The sequence below is a fragment of the Balaenoptera borealis genome (assembly GCF_965194805.1).
Source record: "Balaenoptera borealis genome assembly, chromosome: 7".
NCBI classification, from domain to species: Eukaryota; Metazoa; Chordata; class Mammalia; order Artiodactyla; family Balaenopteridae; genus Balaenoptera; species Balaenoptera borealis.
Genome location: NC_138864.1, coordinates 127,925,121 through 127,945,079, shown reverse-complemented (window position 1 = coordinate 127,945,079; position 19,959 = coordinate 127,925,121). Strand labels below are relative to the sequence as shown.

Genomic DNA, 19,959 nt, shown 5'->3' with positions numbered 1-19,959 from the left:
GTCAAGATTAATTTCACTATCCCCAGTAATAAAATGGTTTCAAATGACATCTTTAATCAGCAAGTAAAAATGCTTTCCTCCAATTGAGACAAGCTGTCACAAAAGGTCACCAAAATATGACAGGATGGAAATTACATTTGTAACTTCAACTGAAATGTTAATTTCCCTTTAAGTGTTTTCTGAACTATGTCCATATTCCAAAGTAAAGAGATATAGCTCAATGTAACAAGGTTTTACAGCGTTGTCCCTTTCTAAAATGTGCTTAAGAAAAACATATTTACATATAAATAATTTTATAATAGTTGAACTAATACATAATGAATATCTATAAAACACAGTTTACTTGGCAAAATAAAAACAAATGACAGTCTTTTTTTTTTTTTTAAACAGATAACTGAATCAAGAAATTTGTGAAAATCTTGCAAATACAAGGACCATCGTGTAAACTGAAGGCGGTATCCTATTGCTGGTACTAGGTGACCTTAAACTGTTTATTACTAGATGAAAATATTTTTCCCAAAGATCCTTTGCCTTCAGCAAAATTAACCGAGGATATTATTTCAAGAGAACTTTATGTGGGCATAATAACAACGGTCTTCAGGCTAAAGCAGTAAAACATAATTTAACACATTACATGTGCCAATGAAACTGAGAATATGGCAAAATCTAGATGCCTCCTCATAGAGAAAGAATTGTCAAAGCCTAACTAAAATAAACATAGTCTTTCATTTATTGCTTGTACTGCTTCCAAAGAGAATCTGAGGTCCACCTCTTAGGGCAAAAGAACTGGCAGCTCTGAACTGCTGTGCTGACACTTCAGGGTAACTGGTCAATGACACCCACGTTTCAGAGATGGCTTTTGACATTTCCATTCAAAATAAATCTTTCCCTTACACATGCATGTGCTAGAAACCCTTCTCAACTGCATTCTGTGAGAGAATTAAGCCCTTTTACCCAATGGAGTCCTTTTTATGTAATGAATGAATGTATTTCCTAAGTACGTAGTTTTGTACCATCCTTGGGAAAACTGAGAAATGGTCACGTTTTCTCTAAGGTATTTAATTCCCAGAATCCTGGTTGAGGATAAAAGCTCACTACTTAAGATCATAACTCAGGTAAAAGCCCAAAATTCCATATCTAATCCAATCTGTAATTCAAAATACAGATCAACAACTGTGAATTAGGCTCTACAATGGTCAAGACTGTCATAAATATGAATTAGTGTTCTTCATATTTAAGGATGACATCATATATTTGAATGGAAAGAAGACTAAAAGTGACCAAATGCCCTTCCAGATTTTGAAAAGAACTCACTAGTCCACATGCAGATGGAAGGGTCAGAAATGGGGGATGCCAGACCATCATTTCATTCTTCTTTTTATATTAAAATATTTTATTTATTTATTTATTTAGGCTGTGCTGGGTCTTAGTTGCGTCACGTGGGCTCTTTAGTTGCGGCATGCAGACACTTAGTTGCGGCATGCATGTGGGATCTACTTCCCCGACCAGGGATCGAACCCAGGCCCCCTGCATTGGGAGCACAGAGTCTTACCCACTGGACCACCAGGGAAGTCCCTCTTCTTTTTAGAGTGGAGTGTTCTTAACATTAATCAATGATATCACAAAATAATTGTTTTTATTTGTATTCAGAATGTTAAAAGACATCATTTGTCAAGAAACACATATCATATGAGACGACATATATACTCTGGTAGCAAGGTATTTTAATCCCATTACAAAGAGTAGGTAAGCAGCTTTATACAATCAAATAAGTGCAAGCATCTGTATACAGAACCTGAAACTGATATTTTTACCACCAGGAGTATACAAAGTGATGAGTACAAATTTATGTGAATTTCTAGTATACCAAGTACTGTAGTAGCTTCTCTTTCTCACTGAATATTCTTCTTCTATATAAAATTAACCTTTTGTTGGAGGGGAGGGGTCTTAAGGAAATAAGGGAGCTCACTGCTTTAGGAAACCAATCTCTAAAATGAACAGAAAAATCGTTTTTGTACTGGGAATAATCCTAACTTTTCAGTTACTAGAAAACTCATGTTTTCAAACACTAAGCTTTCTTAAGTTAGGGCTTACAAATAGGGAACAGAGAAAGATACTTTTAAAGTATCATTTTTACTTGCCCTATTATCTAGCCAAAGAATCACATTCTGCACAAATACATTTAAAGCCTTTTTTCTTAACGTCTAAAAAAATGGTAAATGGTCAAACTGTTTATGCTTCAGACACTCTGCCTCTAAGAACCCCAGGCCCTCTCTGCCCATATGTAAAGGGCCAACCTGCCCATCACTACCCCCCTTCCACCCTCTTGTCTCAGGATGACATGACTATAGCAACTGAGAAATGCCTTAAAAAGAAAAAAAGCAAAGGAAAAAAAAAAAAAAAAAAAGATTCAACACAAATTCTTTTCAGTAAAGTAAATACAAATGACCCTGAAAAGAATGAAATGAGGCAAAGATCCTGAAAAGAAAGAGATGCAGGAGTGAAACAAGTACAATTTATGAACACAGGCAAGCTGGACATTCCAGAACACGTCAGCGCTTGGGTCAAGGTCAAGTGAAAAGAGATGAGAAGACCGTAGCTGAGGAGCAGGGGACGGGAGAAGCAAGGGCGCTGAGGATGCGGGGAGGGTGACCCATGCAAGGCCCCAGGGCCCACGAGGAGCTGGCTGCAGAGGGGGAAGGTCGCCATTCCTGACGGTGTCTGTGAAGTGGTTTCACATCCTTAGAACGTGTAGCTATCCCAGTTACTAAGATGTGACACACATGTTCCCCAATTTATGTAACAAAGCCACAGCCCACCTACACAGAAGCAGAAAAGAGATGATTCACCACCACCACCCGCCCCACATGGCACCTTCCTTCCCTAATAAGCCGCTGCCCATTGCCCTCTGGTGTTCAGCCAGGGGCGCCATCTTTCCTTTGTTCATCTTATCCCAGCCCAAGATTGAGATGTCTATCTATTCCAATAAGCTTGTTCCATAATGTTACCAATTACTCCTGCTGACGGATACTTTTGGTCTTTTCATCCCCTTTTTAAGACCTTTGATTCATCTCCTTTTACCCAAGCCCAACTTTTCAGCTCCGCTTTCTTAGAAACCTATGGTGTACCGGTTCAGACCAACCGGCAACTTTATACCATAACTTAAGAACAGTCTAGGGAAATCCTGGGCCAAAAGGCAGAAGGAGGAAACTGGAGGGAGAAGAAATGGAGAACACTAAGTCTCTAGGTCAATCTTTCCACAAACCTCACTTAGTAAAGGAACATGATAAGACTGGCTCACTACTGTTAACTCTGGCATCTTGTGAGCTTAGTGCCCTGACAGAGAATTCCTATCTGCCACTTAAAGACACACACTCAGGGTTCCGACTGAACACGGCTACAAATAACAGTTTTATGAAGTAATAATGGTAGTAACTAATGGTTAGTTTCTTGACTTTTACTTTGACCAAGACCAGAGAACAAGTACAACAACCCTCTGTCCTTCCATCCTTCCACCCTCCTACCCTCCTCCTTGTAATACGGGACAATATCCCAGTGGTTCTCAAAGTATGGGTTCCAGGGCAGCAGGAACAGCATTACCTGGGAACTCACCAGAAATGCAACTTTCTTGGGCCCCACCCTAAACCTACTGAATCAGAACAGCTGAGAATGCATCCAGAAATATGTGTTTTAACAAGTCTTCTGGGTGATTCTGCTGCTCAAATGTGAGAACCACTGCTTTATTCTCTGCAATGGGCACTAGACAGAACCACAGACAAGGGGGGGGCGGGGGGTCAATACTGGAAAAGGCTCTGCTGATTAGCAACAGCCTGCAGTAGGTCTGTAACAGGAATGACGTTCAACTGATTGTGCTACAAACAAGTCATCTTGTCTCATTAAACACTGAGAGGAATGGCATACAGAACAACAACAAAAAGAGATGGTTATAATAACACTAAAAGGTACAAAATAAAAACAGTCTGGCCCAGAATTAGCCCTGGCAACCTGGACAGTCTTGGGAAGGGTAAAATGACCCTGTACCACCCCACACCACCTTCCCAGAGCCAACCAAGAACCACACAGTATGCATGAGAGCAGGTCTAAGCCACAGACTCCAAAAGAAAAACTATTAAAAAAAACAATCAAATATTTTATTCAAACATGTTTTAATCCAGAAGACAAGTCATTTTTATAGACCGACCTTTACAGCACCGTAACTCAGCTCTCACCTCACACAGACCATCCACCCTCTGAATGCCATGCATAATACTCTATAAAGGTAACTTTTTTTTAATCTGTTTCATTAATCATAACAGTACTATGGAGGAAGTTGAAATGGGAGTGAAGGATGGGAGACAGGCAAAAAAAGTTACCCAAAGTTTCTGGAATGTTCCTTCTCTCTCTAGTTACATCTGAGAGCCTAATAATTGTTCCTTCTTTCCTTTCAGTTTTGAAACGTAATCGTCCAGATTCTTCATCATCATCCTCTTCTTCATCTGACTCCTCTTTCATGTCCTTCTGCAGCTCCAAAGTTTCCATGCCTCCCTACATTGCAGACATACAAAAAACAAGAGGAGGGAAAGTGAGTTCATATTCTTTTGAATTAAATATTGAATAATGGTTATGTATACACATATGTGTATGCACACATAAAAGCTCTTTATATTCAAGATGTAAAAATACTGCAAAATGTCCTATTTGTAAAGCCATGTGAAACATTAAACTGATCCCAGGAGACAAAATCTCAAACATTAAAAATTAACAATGTTAGAAAAAATTCGAATTCCTCCTCCTGGTTAATATACAAAGTCTTACACATTGTTACTACTTATACTTCTAAGAGAACAAACATGAATTCCAAAAATCCCTGCTGCTCTGGAGTCTAATTCAGAGCTAAACAAAGTTCAAAATATTAATTAAATTAACACTAGTGTTCCCGTGAGCTTATTAGCCTATAACCCACCTTGTAACTCACATTAGATGACAGCACACTCCTTCCCGTTAAACAGGCTCCACATTTCCTGTAATTCCTGACCCCATCTACTTTGATTTCCAATGCCAGGCAAGCGCTCCAAATCTGCTGTTGGGTTGATTTGTTTTTTTTTCAGCCTCCATAATCTTTCCTGTAACATTTCTCAACCCTTTCCACTTCGTTCCACTGCCTAGTGTTCGTTCATTACCACCTCTGGCTCAGATTATTAACCATAAAACTATTTTTTTTCTTCATTCACATCACACTAAAACCAGTTTTTATCTTATATTTCACTACATCAGGATTCCTACAAAAATTCTGCTTAATCTGGTCCCAAACTAACAGTAATTTCTTCATCAACAATTCTTTCTGTATAACTCATGTTCCTTTTGACACTAATCACTTTCGCCTCATGTTACATCTTAGTGACCTACTGTTAGGTAATAAGGTAGGTACCTACTGACCGTTAGGTTCACTTAGACTTTTGGTAAACTTGAAAAAAAAAAAGACCCAGAAACTACTCCTTCAGTCTCATCCATAATTCTTACATGTCCTTTACTCTTAACAGAAACAAATATGAACTACTTCATTAGAAAGTGTGCAAAAAGAAAGATACAATCATTTTGGATTCTTTCCCCAACATTTTTCTGTGTAAAAAATGCACACACTCATTGCTATAAACTCTAAAGTAGAGAATCAAATGCCTGAAAATAAAATAATGAATGTAAACTGTAACTTTTAGCCTAATGATTGCAAAACCACTTTTCAGTATTCTGATACTCAGCATACTATAGAATTTTTTTTTTAAATTTTAGTCCCTTTCTTTTTTTTTTTTATTTATTTTACTTATTTATTTTTGGCTGTGTTGGGTCTTTGTTGCTGCGTGTGGGCTTTCTCTGGTTGCGGCGGGCGGGGGCTACTCTTCCTTGCGGTGCGCGGGCTTCTCATTGCAGTGGCCTCTCTTGTTGCGGAGCACGGGCTCTAGGCGCGGGGGCTTCAGTAGTTGTGGTTCGCAGGCTCTAGAACACAGTTGTGGCGCACGGACTTAGTTGCTCCGCGGCACATGGGATCTTCCCGGACCAGGGATCGAATCTGTGTCCCCTGCATGGGCAGGCGGATTCTTAACCACTGCGCCACCAGGGAAGTCCACTATAGAATTTTAAAGTACCAAAATTTTGGCATTTTGTTGGCTTAATACCATTACTTCTGTCTTACTGAATATCTGAAACCAAGAATGAGTGACGTGCGAGATGGACCCAGCTATGTTTGTGCTGCGCTACACTCAAACTGAGCAAACGTCAACTCATTTACAAAATACTCTTCTCCACCGCCATTAATGCTCCAGAGCAGTGCTTCTCAAATTTAAGGTTTATATCGATCACTGGGAATCCTGCTAAGATGCAGATTCTGATTCCACAGGTCCAGGGTGGGGTCTGACTTTCTGTATTACCAAGAAGCTCCAAGTGAAGTCAACATGCAGGTCCACAGACCACACTTTAAGTAGCAAGGCCACAGAGGAGGAAAAGAAATCACTACCAATAAAGCAAAGATTCTATTACAATAGTCATTTCTAATTCAACCATTAAAAGCAATTACAGTTCAAACACTTTCCAAGCAAGTTTAACATGAAACACGACAGTACTGAAGCTAATAGTTTATTCTACATACAAATCTCCATCTAAGAAATCTAAATACAATACAGACAAGTTGAAAATTGTTTCTTTGAAACAAATACTACAGGCTACCAGAAACAAACCAACAAACAATTCTAGTCTATGACCCGGCAATCCCACTGCTAGATATTTACCCAAGAGAAATGAAAATTTATGTTCACGTAAAAACCCACAGGAAAATGTTTACAGTTCTCTTTTGGATCACCGAAAACAGAAACAATAGTGAATGGATATACGAACTATGGTGCATCCAAACCATGGAATGCTCTTTCAGCCATAAAAAGGAATGAACTACTGATACAACAACTGGGATTCAATCACAAAGGCGTCATGCTGACTGAGAGAAGTCAAAAGGTTTATCACTCAAAAGGTGATATTCTGCGACAATTCCACATATATGACCCTCTCCAAGAAACAAAACTGCACTAGTTACCAGTGATTAGGAATGGAGGGAGGGCCTGACTACAAAAAGGATGGCACAAGGTAGCTTTCTGAGAGATGAAATGTCCTAGAATGCAAACTTCTGGTCCAAGTCGCAGGGTCCAGTTCAGCTTTGAACTACATCAAGGATTAGACAAGCCCTGAGCTGAAACTGAACCACCACCTGGTCTCAGCTGCTTCAAGTACAGGCCACCTGGCAACATTCACTAAGCTAGACTCGCTCCTTCAGCCACTGGTCACTACCTCTTATTCTAAATACTGGGCATCTCCTTTGGCTATGTGCTTACAGAATTAACTAACAAACCTACCTGCCCAAATGTTGACTTTCTCTGCAGAGAAATACTTATGAATGGAATATTCATACATATTCACAATATTCCATTCACAACTAAAATTCCACTGAAGGGTGATACTGGATAACAATATAAAAATTAAATTAGCCTAAGATTATATTTTGTAAGAATTTAAATACGTATGTAAATCTCTGATTTCATTATAGACACTGTCAGAAATATTTGAAGGTTTGATTTTTAGCTATTTAATTATCTTGAAAACCTGAAACTTGTAGTTGTAATGCTTAACAGAGGGTGCATATGAAAATCATCATGAAAGTTCTTTAAAAATAGATAAGTCCACTAAAGTCTTATCATATATATTGGGTTGGCCAAAAAATTCGTTCGGGTTTTCCCGTAACATCAACACAGAAATAATTAGAAACCCTAAGGGGTAGCAAGACCCAGACTTGTATATTTTGTTACATTCTCCAGCTAACTCTGAAATGAACTTGTGATCTCAGTGTTTTGAAAGAAAATTCAATATTCCATCCCAAATCTGAAGAAAAAAAAAATTAGGCAGTTCTCTGAACTACTGGGTTGGCCAAAAAGTTCGTTTGGTTTTTCCTGTAAGGTGGCTCCAGGAGCACGTAGTTGTCTCTAACTTCATTCAAAACAATTTTGTTAGACTGTATTGTGACAGCTGTCATATCAGCATACATTAAAAAAAAAATATCAAAATTGGTGAATTTTTGTGTAGCCATTTTAATATTGAAGATGGAAGACAAAAAGCAACATTTTTGGCATATTATGCTTTATTATTTCAAGAAAGGTAAAAACGCAACTGAAATGCAAAAAGTGATTTGTGCAGTTGTGCAGTGTATGGAGAAGGTGCTGTGACTGATCGAACGTGTCAAAAGTAGTTTGCAAAGTTTCGTGCTGGAGATTTCTCCGTTGACCATGCTCCAGGGTCGGGTAGCCCAGTTGAAGTTGACAGCGATCAAATCAAGACATTAATTGAGAACAATCAATGTTATACCAAGTGGGAGATAGCCGACATACTCAAAATATCCAATTGAGTGTTGAAAATCATTTGCACCAGCTTGGTTACATTCATCACTTTGATGTTTGGGTTTCACATAAGTTAAGCAAAAAAACCTTCTTGACCGTATTTCTGCATGCAATTCTCTACTTAACTGCAATGAAAATGTTCCATTTTAAAACAAATTGTGATGGGCGATGAATAGTGGATACTGTACAATAATGTGGAATGGAAGAAATCGTGGGGCAAGCGAAAATAACCACCACCAACCACGCCAAAGGCCGGTCTTCATCCAAAGAAGGTGATGTTGCATATATGGTGGGATTGGAAGGGAGTCCTCCATTATGAGTTCCTTCCGGAAAACCAAACAATTAATTCCAACAAGTACTGCTCCCAATTAGACCAACTGAAAGCAGCACTCGACGAAAAGCATCCGGAATCAGTCAACAGAAAACACATAATCTTCCATCAGGGTAACACAAGACCGCATGTTTCTTTGATGACCAGGCAAAAACTGTTACAGCTTGGCTGGGAAGTTCTAATTCATCTCCCGTATTCACCAGACATTGCATCTTCGGATTTCCATTTACAAACTTCTCTTAATGGAAAACATTTCAATTCCCTGGAAGATTGTAAAGGGCACCTGGAACAGTTGTTTGCAGTTCTTGGCAGAAGGTAGTGGAACAAAAGGGTGAATGTGTTGTTCAATAAAGTTCTTGATGAACATGAAAAATGTGTCTTTTATTTTTAGTTTAAAAACTGAAGGAACTTTTTGGCCAACCCAATAGAAAACAACTATAGAGAACACTGCTTTAAAAAACTTCCCAAAAGTTTTTAGTGCTTACAAAATATTTGATAGAGAATATTTCTTTACTATATCATGAAATACAAAAAGTATCTAATTCTACCAACAGTTAAAATTTACAAGCTGGAAAGACTGAGCAATTAAATTGTGCAAAAATTACAAGAGAATAAAATTACAGACCAACCTCCTTCGTGAATACAGAGACAAAATTCCTTAAGAAAATAAAAGCACATGGAATCCAGCAAAAAATAAAAGGAAAATTCGTCACGACCAAGTGAGGTTTAGCCGGAAGCATAAGGTTGATTTAACATTCAAAAATCAATTTAACAAATCTTACTTCGAGAAGAATTCCAAATATATGTACATACTCTCCCCTCCTCCAGGGGTGGACCTTAAGTCCCTCCTCTCCCTTGCCTTGGGTGCAGACTAGACTTAGTTACTTGCTTCCAAAGAAGAGAGCAGAGAAAGTGAAAGACAGTAACTTTACAGAATTACTATCTTTAACTGGCAAAGGCCACCTCACCACATAATCAAGGGTGACATTGCCAGGGAGGTCCTGTACCCAGTGGTATGATGGAATGAGGACACCTAACCTCCATGGTATTCTTTCCAAAAATCCATAACCCCAGTATCATCATGAGAAAAACATTAGACGAGCCCAGGTTGGGAGACATTCCACAGGACACCTGGCCAGTACTTCTTTAGACTATCAAGGTCGAGAAACTCAAGGAAAGACCAACAAACTATTACAGACCAGAGGAGACAAGACAGCAATGTGGTGCCCTGGACTGGATCCCAGAATAGAAAGAGGACATTAATGGAAAAACCTGCAAAATGGAAATTAATTCGGGAATATAGTTAACAGTTTTTAAAGCTAATTTAATTCACATTAATAAAACGGGGGATAAAAGTCACAAGATTATCTCAACAGATGCAGAAGAAGCATTGACAAAATTCAACACTCATTTCTGATTTAAAAAAAAAAAATCTCAGCAAACTAGACATAGAAAAGAACTTCAATTTGACTGAAAAACCTCCAAGTAGCTTATATTACTTACTTGATGAAATATTGACTATTTTACACCTACTATGAAGAACAAGGCAAAAACTAGTGCCCTCAATGTTTCTATCCTACATAATGCTGGAGATCACAGCAAAAGAAAGAAATAAAAAAAACAAGTAGGAAGAATTAAACTGTGTTTATCAACAGGCAACATGGTTATTACGATGTTAGTTTTCCCCCAATATGATCTAAAGATACAATGTAATTTTCATAAAAATCCCAACCGGATTTTTAATAGATATTGACAAGTGAATTACAGAATTTATATGCAAAATTCAAAGGATTTAGAATAGCCAAAACAATCTTGAAAAGGGAACAAAACTGGTGAATTACACTTCCTGATTTCATGCCAGAGTAACCAAGACAGTGTAGTATTGGCAATAGAACAAAAAAGAGATTCCAGAAAGAGACCCAAACTTAAGTGGTCAATTGATTCTCAACATAAGCACTAAGGCAACTCAATGGAAAAGCGTTTACAACAAATAATGGGACAAAAACTAGACAAACAAATGGGAGAACTGAGACTCTCATACGCAACTGGTGGGAGTATAAACGGTACAAACACTTTGGAAAACCATTCAGCTGTTTCTTATAGCATTAAACACATTTCCACCCTGTCTCAGTAATTCCACTCCTAGTTAATGCCAAGGGAAACGAAAAATTACATTCACAAAATGACGTGTAAAATAAGCTTTGAGTTATTCATAATAACAACAAAAAAAACTGGAAACAACCCAAATATCTATTATCAGGAGAAAACAAATAGGTATATCCATAAAATGGAATGAACTGTTGACTACTGACATACACGACCACTTGGATGAACCTCAAAAACATTACGGTGAGCAAAAGAAGCTAGACACACAGCATTACCTCATCACATACTGATTACATAAATGTATGATTACATTTACATGAAGTTCTAGACTAGGAAAGACTAATTTAAGTCAACAGAACTAAGAACACGGCTTGCCTCTGAGAGGAGTCAGGACAGACTAGAAAGAAACAAGGGGGAATTTTCTGGGATGATGAACTGTTTCTCACCAACAGAAGGACAGTAACTTGGATGTATACATGTATCAAAACACTGAACGTATACCTCAGATGTGTGCCTATCACTGAATGTAAATGTTATGACAATTTTAAAAGTATTTCGAATTTAAATAGTGCAAAGATATTTTTAAACTTCTCACTTGTTCCTCTATACAAGCCAAAACCTTTTTAACCATGTTTGAAGACAAAAGCATCACTGACACTGAAGTGGCTGTATAATTAGAAAGGCTTGAGAGTTAGTCTTCGTAATTGGGTCTTTCTAATTTGTTTCGAGTACAGTGATTCCTTTGTATTAACCAAGCAAGAACATTAGTTAAATAAAAGGAGCCACTGAAAATAGACTTTTCAACTGAAATTACTTTTTAGTTCCATAATTCAGATTCTAATGTGTACTTAAACGTAACTCCTAGAAAGAAGTCAACTGAAAAACTGCAATATGCCTTCCACCTCCGTCTTAAGCAACCCAGAGCCATGAACGCTGCAACGCAAGGTGGAGTGCAAAGGTTTGGTTCATCAACACACTGCAGTTAATTTAAGAAAATGGGTCAAAAAACTAGCAAGACACCAAAACACAGGTGTATGCGGCAAAATAAAACTGCTGCTCTTCCCTGAGGACTCTGTAACTTATTTATACTTCTAAAAAAGATGGGAGGACAGCCCTCCAAAAGCAAAGCCTACCAAAAGGTACTGAAATAATACCTCCCAGCACCTACAACAGTACCGTGCATACAAGTTCTCAATAATGATCTCTTTGACTGACATTCAGCGATTCCACTACGAGGAAGAAAACAAGCCCAAAACATCTGTTGCCAGGAGAAAAGACCAGCACAACACCTGCCTCCAAGAAGGACTAGTTAAGTCCTGAGAGCAAAGAGCAATACAAAGAATTTTCAGTCAGTACAAAAACAAGCAGCATAAACAAGGTAATAAACAAACCAACAATCAAGGACAGAGGATAAGGAAACTGTATGAGTGACTTTTTAAAAATATTTTTAAATACTATATTTAAAATTAAATTATGGAACATACAGCTTAAAAGAAAAAGCAAATAATATACCTCTTAACAGATGGTATAAACTATGTAATCTGGATGAGAGTTTACTTTCTTCTCTATAAAAAGAGTCACATAGAAAACACAAGCATTAAGATGTTTCAAGTGAGAGTTAGCAGCAACTAGAAATCACAGGAGTTAAACAAATGCATTCTACTTCTTTCCCCTCCAAATCACCAAGGATCAAATTTTAACCACTCTGTATTTCTCTGTTCACAAAAGTTATTTTATTCGTGGCAAAAACATTTTAAAATATTTGACACACAAAGTATAAAATAATCCCACCATCCAGAGGTAATCACTATCACCATTTCTGTCTTTATCCATCCAGACACGTGTTTGAGAGTCACACACACACATTTAGACATGCAAAACTATGGAGGAACCTAAGGGGAGGAAATCTGTTAGCTTGCTCTTTCACTTAACGCATCACGAGCCTCTTTCCATGTCCAACAGAGCAAGGGCATCCTTTGGCAACCTGCAGTTCCCTGACCATCATTTATTCAACCTTTTAGAAAAATCTATTTACATTGGTTCCACTTATTTTCAACGCTGCAAACAAATACCCGGTGCACGTATCCTTGAACACATCTTAGATTAACTCTTGGATAACTTCATCAAAGTGGAATTATTGAGCCAAGGACCTTCAGGCTTTTGATACTGTCACGAACAGTGTAGGGTCTGTAATTTTACTCTTCTTGCAAGTTAATAAGGTAGCCTGCCACTGTTTCATGGAGGCTGTGAGAAGGCACGAGACTCTCAGCCACAGACTAGGACAATTCATTACTTTTAACAATAGCAGTAGCATTTGGGCCCAGCTCCCTAAGCCCCAATTCCCATTGGGCCATCTGACAAAGAAGGCCAGGTGACCCTGCGCAAAGGTAGCTGTATTACAGGAGGGGCACTGAGTTTAGGGAACTGTTATAATGTGCAGAAGGCATGGCTGCCTCCTGCTCCAGGGAAAGATGCGTCTTTCCTAGATGCTGCTACAAAAACATCCTTGAAAAGATTGTCGGGAACAAAGGAGGTGCCTTGCTCCCCCGAACATGCAGAGACATGACAGAATTGTGGAAAATTCTTCTGGCAGTCAATACTTCCAAAATAATCCCAACAGAATAAAAAATACCTGACCAATAGTTTTGATTTTTGCCAATATTAAGACAGGTTAGAATTCTCAACTGTTATAATTTTTATTTTATTGAATATATTTTATATACTTAGTGATCATTTGCTTATGTTATTTTTGGATTACTTTCTCACATTATTTGCCCTTCTTTCTACAGGAGTGCTCATCTGTATATACGGAACATACTGAATATGTTAACTCTTCCATACTGAACATATTAACTTTACTACATATATTAATTCTTAGGCTCATGTGTAAATATTTCCTCATATTGTCTAAACTTGTTCATAGTGTTTTGGGGTATTTCTGTATGATCAAATCATTCTTTTCCTTTATGGCTTAAAAAGGCCTAATACCAAGAGTAGTAGAGTAGTGAAACCAAGACAACTTGGTACTCATTTTTACTCATTCTCTATCACGTCCTTAATCATGAAACTCCCAGCTTTTAACTGAACATGCTGTCACCTAATAAAACACTATATTCACCAGTCTCCTTTGCTGTGAAGTACAGCCACGTAACTAAGACGTAACTCATGAGATGTTTACACAGTGTTGTTTGAGAACTCTGGGACGTGTCTTCAAAGGGTGGGCATGGTCTCATTCAGTCTTCCTGCAACCCACTGCTTGGATGTGGACCATGGTAAGACCAGCAGCCCTGGAGTTGTACCACGGAAGTCTGGAAGAAGCCTGGGTACGTGATTACCTCATGAGGCCAATACCAGATCTGAAATGCCTTCTGGAATTTTCTGACATCAGTGAGAAATAAACTTGTACTATTTGGTGAGTTTTCTGTTTTGCAGATAAGCCTAAGGCTAACACACCATTATTAAAACATTAAAACATTTTCTTCTAATACATGTAAAGTTTGGTGTGAATTAATCTGAGATCAATATTGGCATAAGGTACAAGGAAGGGATCTAACTTTTCCCCCAATGATTAAGCCTTCCTAAGTATGTCTGAGATATTGTTATATTAACTCATACATGTTATGAGTCCATTTACTTGAGGGCTGGGTCTGATCATTCATGCTCCTCCAAAGATAACTCTCTCCCTCAATCTCTCTGTTCAGAAGACACTGAAAATGGAAGGTAAGATTACCATTTTTTTAAATAATAATCCACTTTTGCTTCAATATTTTAATGAATACAGTTCAGGAACCAAAGTCGGAAACATCTAGATCTACAAGTCATACCTTATCAGTTCCAGAAGGCACCCAAGCAATAGCATAACACCTACTAGCATTCTTATTCTTTAACTGCTTTACAATAAAATAGTTTATATCTCCAGAGATCATTTAAAGCTTAAAATCTACAAAACCTCTTCTCACTCTAAAATATGCTACAAACACAATACATTATCAGAGTAAGGAGAAGTATTACCTAAAATGCTGAAAGAATAAATTACTGGGGGGAAAAAAAAAAACTATGGCATTAATTTTCCAACTACAAAATACTACAAACTAATGAAGAGGACATGAACTAACTAATGGGCGCTGGATTCCCAGGTTTCCCTTTCAACTACTCACCCCCAGAATGACCTCCACAGCCACTTCCGTCTGTCCCCCCCGCCTTAACAGCTTCTTAGATTTCTCTCTCAGAGATCTTTTGCCAAAACACCCTTTCACAGGTCTGACCTAATCTAGGCTCGTACTGGCTCTGCGCTGGGCACAACGTGGTGCTAAACACGACCCGCATAAATCGGGCCTCCCTGAACCTCGGTTCCGTGGCTCGTCACTCAGAACAGAGCAGTCACCAGTAGGAGAACCATTTCTTACTTAACATCTTCTTTAGCTTTGTCTTGGTTCCTTGGGCTAAATATATTTGCCTACAATTGAAGAATCTGGGAAAAGGGAGCGTTCTACTATTCTACCTTTTCTCTAAGTTTCAAATTATTTCAAATAGCAAGAGAGACAGAGAGAAAGCACAAAAAGAGAAGTTAAATTTAGCTCGTTGGGGAAAAGCAAGGATGTGTCCCAGAAAGTGTCTGTAAGTGTTCATATAATCTGCCGTAGCATTATATTAGGGAAAAGAAAGGCTAAATATTTTGTATACTGAGTTTCTAAAGCACTGGTGTAAAACCTAAAGGAAATGACCTAAGCCAGTGAAATACCACTTTTCATGATCTCTTGGGAAAAAGAGGGAAAAAAGTATTAAGGAAAATAAGTGAGAAAAAACATTAATATGGAAAAAAAAAATTTTAACCCACAAGTTCTAAGACTATAGAATGATTTTGTGGCTCACATGCTTGACCCATGGGACAAGTTCTAAGGTTGGAAAACAGAATCTATAAGCCTCCATCTCAGAGCACACCTCTATTCGTCCAATGACATCTATTTTTCCAGACCTACTTCACAGGCTACCTCTTCCATAAAGCCTCAACACATCCCACCCCGGTTCCCCAATCCATCCTCAAGACACACACCCGACCGGAGAGGTCCCCTGTGTGAGCTGCTAAAGCATGTACCTGAGCCTCTCTTCCGGGAGGTTTACGTCTATGTTTACATCACTGGAATTTGCCCACGTCTTCTCTCCCTTTTATGAGGCTGCAAGTACCTTGAGCACAAGAACCAAGCTTCTCAATCATCCTTGTTTCTTCAATACCTAACACAGCACCTAAATCCAGGGAACTCTGCAGTATTTTTTGAATAATGGTCAAAATTAACTAACGTTAACTAATTTGAAATAATTACAGCACTCCTTTCAAAGCACTAACATATACTGCGCATTTCAAAACATTTCTACCCACACTCCCATAAAACATTTAAAACATTCTAACACTCAAAGGGCAAACAGCTATCTGGAAGCCACAGCTAACCAGAACTCACTGTCCAAAGATTCTAGAAAGCTCAGGGTTTTGTTTTTGTGGGTTTTTTTAAACTACACTCATACTTCAAAGAAGAGATGTATCAACTTTTCGCTAATATTAAAAGGATGCTCATTTTAAATCTAGAAGAAAAAAAAAAACTCCAGCAAACTTTTGGACTCTTTTTAAAAGATGAACAAATACCTCTTCAGTTTCAGGAGCAACCTGGGAATCAGTAATCTCATCTAATTCCTCTTCAGCAACACAGTCTTCCTGCTCTTTCATCCCTTGTTGCCCACAAGCCTGCAAGTATTCTTCATCCTAACAGCCATTAAAGAGAAAGTAAGTTTTTCTCATATAGCTTTGGGGTTTTTAAGCACTTTTCACCTTCATGACTCATGCTTAGTTATGTTAGCAAATTTTACTATGGCAATTATCAGACTGAGCAGAAAAGCACTAAGCACAAAACCAGAATGGGGCCTCCCCTGGGTGTTCATGAGAGCGAGAGAGCAGTACGCCAACCCAGTCGCTACAGGGAGTGACACGGACCCTGCTTCAACCTCCAAGGGCCCTGACAAGTAGCTCCTCTTCAAAGCAACACTAAGGAAATATAATCTTAAAAGAAAGTGTGTATGTGCTTGCACAGAGCAGCTCAGCAGCAGTACGCGGGCTGGAATCATGCCCAACTCGAACCGTTTTTACAGCAACAGAAGACAACAAAAGTATGGGCAATTCAATTCAACTCAGGAGCTGTATTAAAATTACATGTTAGAATTAGTTGCTCCATCAGCCGCTCCCTTGAATTAGAAGGATGATTCCAGGTTTGCATGAAATGTAAGGGCACGGCAGCAGGCAGGCATCTCTTGAGGGCATAGAGAAGGAAGCAGGCAAGCTGGCTAGAAACAACAACTGCAAGGAAAGAAGGGCTCCTACAGGTATCACTACAAGTAACATGATCTGATCCCCTCCAGGGGAGCTGAACTCCCCAGTGCCCCTGGCCACCAGCTCAAGTGAACAATAGGCAGGAAGGAAGAGCGGACCAGCTGCGGGACCTGCACAGCCCTACTGCCCAGAATCCAATAGTCTCTCTACAAAGAACAGCAGCTGTACCCAAGGTGACAGACCACCTTAGTCCCCACAACTGTCTCTCAAGACTGTCCAAACACACTGCATTTTACTTCCCAAAAGAAACTGTTACCATCCTACCTAAAAGAGCAACTATCACTACCCATGATTCATGGAGAGCAAAACTGTCAGATACGATGCTAATCAAAATTTTCAGCCAACATACAATGGAGAACAGTCTACACCACTGAACTCTCACTGGGAAACAAAAATCTGCTATCCATTACATAAATTACCAATCTGAAATTGTTTTTACAGAACAATGTTTATGAAATCTCAATCTATGTTAACTTCAAAGGCACTAAGTAAATCTGGTTGTGCTCAAAAGTATAAATCATCTGACAGTGTTCTAATATTCTGTTGAATAATAAATAATATACATCTCTTCCTAATACAAGAACACAAGTTTTTACATCAAATCCCAATTCACTCTCAAGATTAGGACAGCAAAATTCAAAAAAATTTTTTTGAGTATGAAAGGAAAGAACACCACAATTTACTACCAACTTTTTATGGGAAAACGCAGTTTCTTCATACGTAAGACTGTTCCTTCCAATTGTAAAATTCTGCGATTTTATGATTCCACTCCCAGTTATACACAAAATTCCTCCCTGTGACGTTACGTGTGAGCTCAAATAGAACATACTCGTGATGAGTACAGTTAATTCTAGCTTTAGAGTACGAGTTAAGAAGTCCTAACTAGGACATGAACCACAGTTAAATAAACCATTTAATAAACTAAAATACCACTGGGACACACAGGACTGCAATCTACTCATATGTTCGTTACTCTAATAATGAATAATTAATTAATCTGTGCACCAGTGACAGCCTAAGAAGACAGTAAGAGGCCCGTACTGCAGAGCTGGAGAAAAGTATTTCACAGCTTAAGTCCATTTTTCTCTTCCCATGCAAAGAAGAGGCGGTGCCAGATTCTACCACTGTGATAACTATAAAGAAACCAATAATCTTCAAAAAACCGGGAAGAAGGGAAGGAACGAGTGTGGCTATAAAGCTGGATATACTGAGGTGAGCCGATACTGCTCACAGGAAGACGTCTAACTTCGCCTTACCTTTAAACTTCACAACTCTCTGTGAAAATATTTGGACACGTTCAGTTAAGTAAATTTATTTACTTTAAGATTTTTTTTTTTTAATTCTGAAAAAATTTATTTTAATGTGGAGAAGTACTGTGAGTATATTGAATTTGCATTTTTTTCTTTTCAATACCTGAATCTTAGGCACAAGATGCTGGATAGTTAAGTTGGATTTTATACAACGAGGGGCCTAAATGTAGCTTCAAGTTTGGAAAATAAGAGAGGGAAAGTCCTCACTTACTAAAAATTCTCTTTACAACAAACTGTGCAAGAACACCAAAGTGAGAGATACCTCTTACGTGACCATGTATAAGTGCTATCAAGCACTTTCCACACTGTGATTTGTTCCACTAAAGTCTAAGTTAACAGAAGGCAGGGGCCATGCTTCATGCTTCATATTTCAGCAATACTTACATCCCCACTGCTTGGACACTGGTAAATATCTGTTGAGCTTTTGAATTTACAAGGGATGTGACTGACTGACCATCTTATTTTAGGGATGAGCAGTAGAAATACTAAAACGCTCTAACCAGGAAATAACGGGGCACATTTTTAAAAGATCTTGGCTTAATTTTTAAGAATCATTTTAAATCACAGTGTCTCACTTTAACATAGTATATGGACACACCAGTAAACCAGAGAGCACCTGTCCACACTACTGAAGGGTTTATTACCAAAACAAATCATTACAGAGTTATCGAAAAAACAAGGACCCATGATGCCTTTTACAGGATTCTGTTTACCAAACCCAGAAACATTTTTTCATTACTGTATCTACTAAAGAGAAAGCCTTCAAAAAGAATAAATCTTAAAAACAACACTGTGATATATAAACGCAACTGTGTTTGGAACTAAATATTCTAAGGCTCCACATAAACAATTAGTGTCTTTCAAAACTACACACACACACACACACATTTTTTCTCAAATGAAAAATTACCTACTCTGAATGGAAACATTAGGAGATAAAGGCAGAACTCTAGCCCGAACGCTGCCTGCCTCCACCCCATGCCAGCAGCCCCACTCACACTGCACCTCGGGGGACCCCACTCCAGCAGCCCCACTCACACTGCACCTCGGGGGACCCCACGCCAGCAGCCCCACTCACACTGCGCCTCGGGGGACCCCACGCCAGCAGCCCCACTCACACTGCGCCTCGGGGGACCCCACGCCAGCAGCCCCACTCACACTGCGCCTCGGGGGACCCCACGCCAGCAGCCCCACTCACACTGCGCCTCGGGGGACCCCACGCCAGCAGCCCCACTCACACTGCGCCTCGGGGGACCCCACGCCAGCAGCCCCACTCACACTGCGCCTCGGGGGACCCCACGCCAGCAGCCCCACTCACACTGCGCCTCGGGGGACCCCACGCCAGCAGCCCCGCTCACACTGCACCTCGGGGGACCCCACGCCAGCAGCCCCACTCACACTGCGCCT

General features: G+C 39.1%; 1 protein-coding gene across 10 annotated transcripts in view; it reads right to left on the bottom strand.

The window, feature by feature from the left end:
* Positions 1 to 19,959, bottom strand: part of RBM33 (RNA binding motif protein 33) — a 118,712-nt gene that overhangs the window by 71,902 nt on the left and 26,851 nt on the right. For 7 of the 10 annotated variants that reach the window (XM_082398933.1, XM_082398927.1, XM_082398929.1 and 4 more), the window contains exons 6-7: positions 16,505 to 16,621; positions 4,374 to 4,545 (exon numbers count right to left, since the gene is read on the bottom strand). In XM_082398933.1, the coding sequence (XP_082255059.1) occupies positions 4,374 to 4,545; positions 16,505 to 16,621 (289 nt within the window). Of the gene's footprint in view, positions 1 to 4,373; positions 4,546 to 4,963; positions 5,989 to 16,504; positions 16,622 to 19,959 lie in introns of those variants that run through there. The other 3 variants (XM_082398932.1, XM_082398934.1, XM_082398928.1) reach the window with 2 other exon arrangements.